Source organism: Rhodamnia argentea, chromosome 6, assembly GCF_020921035.1.
Source record: "Rhodamnia argentea isolate NSW1041297 chromosome 6, ASM2092103v1, whole genome shotgun sequence".
NCBI lineage: Eukaryota > Viridiplantae > Streptophyta > Magnoliopsida > Myrtales > Myrtaceae > Rhodamnia > Rhodamnia argentea.
This window is the reverse complement of record NC_063155.1, coordinates 21,584,281-21,592,760: the sequence shown is the minus strand read 5'-3', so window position 1 is coordinate 21,592,760 and position 8,480 is coordinate 21,584,281. Positions and strand designations below refer to the sequence as shown.

Genomic DNA, 8,480 nt, shown 5'->3' with positions numbered 1-8,480 from the left:
GGCGCGAAAAAGGTGGGGAATGGAGCTTGGCAAACAAAGGGGCACGAGAGTCGCGCAAAGCGGTGGTCAACGAGGAGCGAGACTTTTTAGGGATCAATTTCAACCCGTTAAAAAAAAAAAAATGGGAATATAACTTCTGGCCGCTCTTCTTCTTTGCCAAAATTAAAATCACACGGTGGCATTTCCCTGACGGTGACGTCATCATATATGTCCAGATTAGGATCAGCACATCGACACCAGGCCTTTATCTTTGGACTTGAGCCCGTGACCACTAACGCCTTTTTAGGGCATCGTTGTTTCCTCCGCTCGCGGTTTACCGAGAAAGCTTATTCGCGGTCACAGATTAATGTCCGATGGTTAAAATTTAAGGAGGGTTCCCGTGAAATCATATAAGTCAATCTTTAAACTCCTTCTTGTTTGGACCTCGGGATCCCACGGACATAAAATAAAAAGTGAGCATTTCCTGCCGCCACGGGAGAAAAAGATATGGAGACAATTGGAGGTGCAAGGGATGCGGAGATCGATACGTTAAAATAATGAATTCATTCGGACAGCCGCCGGATTTCCAAATAGGCGCCGAAGGCCCCCGTAGGGACGAAAGCTCCCTTCTTTGGTGAGGTGACCTAAACCACTAAGAGATCGTGAAATCATATACGACCGTCCGCGTGCAAAGATTGTCTGTAACTTTCGTTGCATGATCCTTGGTCGAAGCCAACAGAACCGTCTAAAAGAAAATGACATGATTTTGGCCACGTGAGAGGATACCGAAGCAGGAAACTCGGCCTTTGATTCTTGGTTGTTGCATGACGGGGAAATTGATACAGATGGTCTCTCAATTTTGTCTCGATGCATAATATCGCTACCGGACTTTTAATTTGTTTCTACGTAATCTCTCAATTTTCGCAACATGTTCAATTCAGTCATTGGACCATATGAAAATATTACATGTAGTCATTTATGATAACGTTGGACATTTTCATGTAATCTAGGTACTAAATTGAACATTTATCAAAAGTTTAGGGATCACATTGAACGAATTAAAAGTTCGGGGACGACAGTATACGTTTGGCCAAAATTCAGAGATCATGTGAGTGTATTTGTCCCCTACATACGTGATGCGAATTTCCCGAGACGGGCATTTTACAGTTTTCTACTTGTGATTGACCAATTTTGCTGCTTCAAGAGATCATTTGGATATTACCCTTGCCATATATGCTTCCCCAGCTCTTTGAAAGTGACGAGACATCCACAAAGTTGGGGGCTACAAAGTGACCTCAGTAATTTACCGGCCTACCGTTCTCTGTCTTCTCAATATCCTTTTCGAGCAACTTTAGGAGTGCCAGACATGACTAGCAAGTGCATCACCTGATTGATATCACAGGTACTTGGGCCTAGACATGGCCAATTCGGCCGAACAGCCGGTTCCGGTTCAGGAACCAACAATTTCGGTTCCACAAAAAGGTGTAACCGGCGGTTCTGGTTCCAGTTCCCGAGCCCAACGGCTTTTTCCCCCTGGGCCTCCCCTCTTTTTTAAAAAAAAAAAAAGGGTCGGAACCTTGGGCCCAGTCAACGGGCCGGTTCCGGGCCCACGGTTCCATTTGGCCATATCTACTTGGGCCTAAGGAAATATTCTAATTCAAATGCTTGATTACCAGCACAAAGGGAGCTTCTACAGTCCATTGACTTGAGCATTCGAGCGGATGAAAGCAGGCTGCTAAGAGTCTTGAATAAGAGACAGCCTATGCCTAGTTAGTGATCTCAGCAGATAGCTCGTCCATTCAGGAATCCTATTAGAATGCCAAAAGAAAGTGCTGATCTCAGTTAATATGCCATTCAAGAGTCCGGTTTCCATTGAATCTATAAAGAGTTCAACCTCTGCTCATTCACGGTCACGGCCAGAGCTCGAACCGCTGCAGGTGAAGTTACCGAAGCGTTGTGAAGGTGGGTTCTGGAAGTCGGTAAAGAGAAGTAGGGGAGCCGCGAAGAAGGGATGAACTGTGAAGGGAAAGGGAAGTTCTGCTACCTAGTCAAGAAATGCCTTCAGTTTCGCAGATTACGCAATTTATGCTCTTCTTCCGAAAGTCTCCTCCCAGAAGAAGTCAATCAACCCAGGAAGAGGAAGTGCTTCGAGTAACTTTTTGCAGATTCTCATTTGGAGGGTCAACCTGACAGAATGACCAAGCGAGGTGATGAACACTAATCTTTCTAAAAGCCCCAGCCTTTTCAGTGAGCATGCACTGAGATCTTCCAGGAATCCTCAAAGATTTTTGGCGATTTTTCGGTTGGCTTTGCCATTTCGGTGCTTCGGAATTTGATGCAATCGCACTACTTCACAATTTTTACTGGGATTCTAACAAGACAATAACCAGCAGTACTAGATCAGCTCAATCAGATTCCTATTTTTTGCAGTGCTTGACAAGAGATGAGCATAACCTTCTAATCATTTCACCAGCAATTTACTTAATTTTCTCACAGCTCCAAAAATTTTGAGTTCTCTTCCCAAGTCATTTCCAGCTTTGTATGACGGAAAGAATCAGAAAGTACGATTTCTTTCAAGAAACAGAGAAAATCAAATGTAAAAATCTATAGACATCGGAATAGAGAAGAGCCAAATAAAAACCAGTATACGTTTTCAGCTAAAATTCAATCTTTCATGGACTCTTACTTGCATAAATCAACAAGGAGAATTCAATCCTATCTTGATCTTTCTGGTCCATCTTCTCTTCCAACCACAATCTGCTATCAAATCCGCTCCTTGTCCTAAACATGAACACCGCGTAACCGGATGCTGGATTGAAGAACCAATCGTGCACATCCCACATCAAATCCACCAGCAAACCATCTGTGAAGATCGTCTGGTTTCCTCTGAAATTCCACTGCAACCTCTTAACTCTCATCACCATCTTCTTATCGATGTAAACGCTCAACCCCGGATGCCTAAACCCTTCGTTTTCGCTGCTGCAGCGGATTAAAATGTCGTGTACAATCCCAGTATCGCTAAACTGAGCCTTTGTGCTGTAAAGGGTATTGCCAGAACAGTGCTCTCTCCTCGAAACGAGAGAGAATTTGGCAGCCAAATTACCGGTCTTGAACTTCTTTGCCACGGCTTCTTCAGCCATATCGCCGAGGAAAAGACCTAATTCTGCGTCGATCATGACAAGCACATAGAACTCTTCGACAGGCTCTGGTCCGCTATCGTACTTGGCATTAGAGAGATCCCAGAACACTTCGATGTGCAAATTCGCAGATTCAATCACTTTGTTGCCCTTCTTTTTCCTGACGAACCGAGAATTGGTGTTGAGCAGCTTGAATGATGCAGACGGGTCATCGCCAATGGTCACGGTTAGGCCTTGACCCATGTGACTTCTGCTCCAAGCGACTGTGATGAGGAGGTGTTTTTGTGATGAGAGGGTGGTTTTGTATAGACAAATGACTGCATTTCTGACTGAAGGGATCAGAGTTGGGGAGATGCAGGCATTGTTGGAATAGCTGGAGCAAGTAGATGGAGACACTCCTACTGCATTCTCACTGAAGCAAGAAACTATATCTCTCATCTCAGGAGGGAAAAAAAAAGTGAGAAACAGGGTCAGGACAAATGGAAACTGCAAAATAGTCTCTTCCTTGATCACTTGTTGTTTTGGACCCAGAGAGAGATTGAAGGCTGGACAAGCTAGGCGATTTTGAACTGTCTGGGCTTGTCTTTAATTTTTCAAAAGAGGAAATATGGATGGGAGTCTGAAGATAAGCAAGAAGGAAGGCCAGAAATTCAGGTTTCTGACAGGGCCACTATGTATTTATTAGGAATCTCTCTCTCTCTCTCTCTCTCTCTCTCTCTCTCTCTCTCTGCTTATATTTTCCTATTGACTTAAAGAACAGAATAGAAGGCTTAACAGGAATGAGAAGCCTCTTTCTTTACTATTTCCTGCCAGATCATCTGAGATATCAACAACTTATATTATAGTAGATCATCTGAGACATCAACAACTTATATTATAGTTAAGGAAGTTTGGACCTGGTCTGAAGTCCAGCATCATGAATCATATGGCAATGGTAATATTCAATTCCTTACCCCTTGAGAGTGTTAATGTGTATTGATTACAGGAGAGAGGTCGAGGGAAATTTTCTTTCTTTCATTAAGTTGATTATTCCTCTGATTTTCCGAGATCCTGGGTTAGTTATAACTTGAGAGTCTGCAACTTGCAGCAAGATAAAGAGAGGAAACATTCTTGTGGTGAGAATCAGACAGAGAGGTGGTGATATGATTGGGGTTGATGAGTGCCTGTTTGGATAAATTTGATGTCTAGAAGTCTTTTCTCTTTTCTTTGGGATGATCACAGTGAAGTCAGTTGACCCCACAAAATAAATTTTCTGCATACCCACCAACCCTACTACCCAACACACCTTATGATTAAAAGCAAGCCATAAAGTTTTGAGGGCCAGAAAAATTTCTCTTTATCTTCTGCTTTTGTACCCTTTTTCCCTTTTGATCCCCATTGTTAAGAGTTAGAAATTTGAAGATAGGATGGGAAAATAGTGTGACTATTTTAATTGGTGCAGCTCCACCCCTTGCTCAAAAAATCATGGAGGTTTCAGTTGGGGAGAGGAACATTTACACCAGGGCAAAGAATGATGTGCTCCTATTAGGGATTTCTCACATCACCCTTTTCTTGACAGTGAATAAACTTGTGTCAGCAGTGACCAGCCCAACTGAAGCTGTTCAAGATGATGATTTTTAGTTTTTACGCAATTTGCACCAAATTGACGATTAGAGATGTTCGGCAGAAATTAAATTTGCAACGAAGCAAAACAACAAAATCGTATGGATTTGAAAGGTAAGGACTGGTTGATGAACAAGTGGACTGAAAGGGTGAGCTTTTCATTATAATGTTCATCACTGACCAAGAAATGTATGTGGAAGCACCATTTAGAAAGGTTTCAACTTTGAATGAAGAAATGGACAGGAGAAAATGACACAGGAGCCCAATATTACTCCTTTTGGCACAAAATCAGTGAAGGTTAGCAGGCATGCTTTAAAGGATATGGACCCCCAGAAGGTCCGGTCTTTCGGGACGACGTTCCATAATTATGACCAAGTACGTAGTCCAAAATCAGAAAGACACTGAATCTGCTAAAAATGGAAAAAAAAAAAAGTGGGAAAGCATGTAGTGGACTGAGGCAAATTGATCTTATGTCCCACCAGGGAAAAAAAAAATATCCACGAGAAATTCGATTTATTGAACTGTTCTTGAAAGTTGTATCAGTCAATTTTACCATCTTATCTAGATTCTGCGGCAGATGGTACTTCCTTCAAATTTATGAGCAATAGAGACCAGAACTAGGAATTGAGAAGCACATAAGGATACCTTAAAAAAAGCAGAGCAGAGCACCAACCATCTTAAAAGACAAGGGGGAAAGAAAAAGGAACAAAAGTAAGAGCATGATGTCGTGAAATGCATTTCCTAGTAAAACCATTGAAGCAGACACAATGCAGAGCGACATGTTTCAGAAATTCATACAACTCGTCGATATGGCTTTATTCTTGTTGGGAGTCTTGATCTGGAGAGTATGGACTCCAAATCTTTCATTGCTTTATCATCAGCATCTTTGATTTTTCCCTTCTCCTTTTTCTGGGCATATGATAAAAACGAAAAGGGTGGCTTAATCAAATGCCGGCCGCCAAATGTTCTGACCATACCATAAAATGTGAGAGCAACAAATGATCAAGGAAACGAAACCCCCCTCACCAAGAAAGTCTTCTCTTCATGTGCTCTTAACCGATACAAGAAATTCTTCACAAAACCCCAAACTGACCCAAGAAGCATCTTTCGGTCTTTTTACTTCTCTTTTGTATTGATTTTCTTAAGGAAAACTTCGCGAACGTGCCCGTAAGAATCTCAAAAAACGACCCACTAACACACCAAATTAAAGAAATTCGCCGAGGGGTAAGTAAGACAGCTCATAGATAAGAGCTAACTTAATAAATGGGTTCGCTTAACTGCGACTCTACTGTTTATGCTGCATAAAAGAATAGGGATTATGTCATGGATGGTGCAACTCTCCACGTAAAATAAGGAACATATTATGTCATCAATGCGGCGACTTGGAAAGTCAGAATAATTATCCGGAAAAATCTCCGGCAAACGGTCTCGGCCAACGGTTTTGGTAGCCATGATCAGAAGCTGCAAAGACTCAGCAAAAGATTCTGATGATGATCTCGATTCGCAAGCTCAGAGCTCATGAACAAGAGGGTCCCGAAGGGTCACCGTCTAGTACTACAAACCGATATGCAGACGGATTCAGCAGCCAATAGCGTTCTGTAAAGACCAAGAAACTCCAAAAGGACACAGGACCAGCAATTGATTCAAGGTGGAAAAACCTATTTTGATCGCTCCTTGACCCAAGGACAATTCGCTGAAATCAAGGTCGCGTTTAGGGGTGCAAAGGCAAGATTTGGACGCAAGTTGCTCGCTACTTTGAATGGTCGTACGCAACAACTTCACGCAAGCACAATACTACTATTTATTAAAACACCCCAAGAAAAAATGGAAGCGAAAATTCAAAAATTCAAAAGAAAAAAAAAATCCATCTGCTTCCAATTCTCTCCTCGTTTCACTGTTCTGTCTTCTTCCTGCAACACCCCATTTGGCTTCATTAATAATCCCACGAGGTGCTGAATCCATTTAAGAAAATGGGAATTGACATCTCATCAGCCAGAGGCATGTGCAGCTCAGTTTCCCCCAAGCCATAACCTCTTGTTTAACAGAGAGGGATTAAACTAATCCTGGGCTTTGCACGATCATTATTGAACCTTGCAAGTCGAAGATACTATATCAATTCCCAAAAGCCAAGAAAGTTTCTTGCCTGGTTGCTTCTTGCTGTTAAAAGAAGACAGAAATTGATTTTGTGAAGGCGACACAGCAAATTCTCCAGGTCTTACTTGCATCAGTTCGTTACGTCATTAGAGGTGTTACCCCGTCCCTCTTAAGACAGCTTCCATCAAACTTCTAATCAACAACAAAATAATGCTGTCGTGCTAAGGATAGGAAGATTTGCACACACTCAGAGCATTACTCATGCTTACAAGAAATAACCAGACCATGGACATGGCAGGATTTGCGCATCAAGAACGTTTTCTCATACTCCAAAGATTAGTAGCAGATGATCCATTCCGGGGAATTCCGATTTTCAGCAAGATTGCTTAAACTATTAAGTTTTGTCCACATCAGAGCCGGATGTACCACGTAGAACAGCCGGCATTAGAGATGGCAAAATTGATTTGGAACTCTTATCTAACCCATACTTACTAGTGGTGGGTCATAAATGGGTTACTTAGAAACTTAATGGGTCATAAACGAGATTTAAAGAGATTATAAAAGGGTTAGCTAATATAACTATCCTTTTTTTTTTAGATAATGTAATTATCTTATGTGAGTCATAAATAGATTTCCTGAATATTTTAAAATTTTCGATTTTTCATTATTATTATTTTTTTCATCCTACCTCTACTTGCCGACAGGTTCATGCTTGCCTGGATAGGCCAAGAATTGAGCTCGCCAACCTTGGCGAGCTCGTCCTCGCCTAGATCTTGCTCAGAATTGTGCTCATCGAGGTTGCCGAGCTCGTGCTTGCCTAGATCAACGTCGGGCGAGCTCAAGCTCGCCAAGATCGGTTGCGTTGGTGGCCGGTTGTCGAGGCACGGCAACGGTGGAGGGAGGAGGTAGAAGGAAAAGAAAAGAAAAAAGAAAAATATAAAAAGAATAAAAATAAATTAAAATTCAGATAAAAAAATAATCATAACTTTTAAAAGAAACAAAAATAAAAAAAATTAAATTATAAAAATTGTCCACAATTAGCAATATATTTTTTTCAAAAATTTATAAGAAATAAATAATCTTATATTGGATTAAATATAAAAGTGTTTTAGTTATATGGGTCGGGTATGGTTCAAGAAATTTGTACTGTGCATAAATGGATCAATTTGGATTGGACCATTTATAACCCGACCCAATTCACCCGATGATAGGTCTAGCCGGCATCCAAGTCACCGATTTTCGATCAAAATTGACAGAATAAACTCAATTGATAAAACGCAAAAAAATTTAGGACTCAATTGACAAAATTAAAATACTTCGGCTTGGATTGAAAAATACACAATAGATTTAGGACTTTCTAAACAATTTTCCTGAAATTAAGTCCTAAATCGAACGACACAGAATACTCTTTAAAAAGAGCAGGCAAAACGAACACGGTAACAGACGCTGCCACGAGCAAGATGACAAAAATACTCGACCAAATTAGAATTCCACTTCCATTTTGCACATGAAGCTCTCCAACTAAAAATTCATTAGAAAGCTTGAGAGTGGAAAAAAACTGGAGCCAATTCTGCTCTGTCAAGCTGTAAATTTGTCAACCTCAATCCCCATAACAAGGGGTTTCTGCAGAACAAGAAACTCCATGGCCAAACAAAGAATCCAGCTTTC

The 8,480-nt window shown here is 41.2% G+C and overlaps 1 protein-coding gene across 1 annotated transcript; it reads right to left on the bottom strand.

Moving 5' to 3' along the window:
- Positions 1 to 2,429: 2,429 nt before the first annotated feature.
- On the bottom strand, positions 2,430 to 3,980 carry LOC115734564. The gene has a single exon (XM_030665422.2). It carries the CDS (start codon positions 3,552 to 3,554, stop codon positions 2,652 to 2,654), a length of 903 nt encoding a protein of 300 aa, XP_030521282.1. The 5' UTR covers positions 3,555 to 3,980; the 3' UTR covers positions 2,430 to 2,651.
- Positions 3,981 to 8,480: the final 4,500 nt, after the last annotated feature.

Excerpts from the sequence above, each read along its gene's own strand:
- LOC115734564 (XM_030665422.2), bottom strand. The coding sequence starts at position 3,554 with ATGAGAGATATAGTTTCTTGCTTCAGTGAGAATGCAGTAGGAGTGTCT.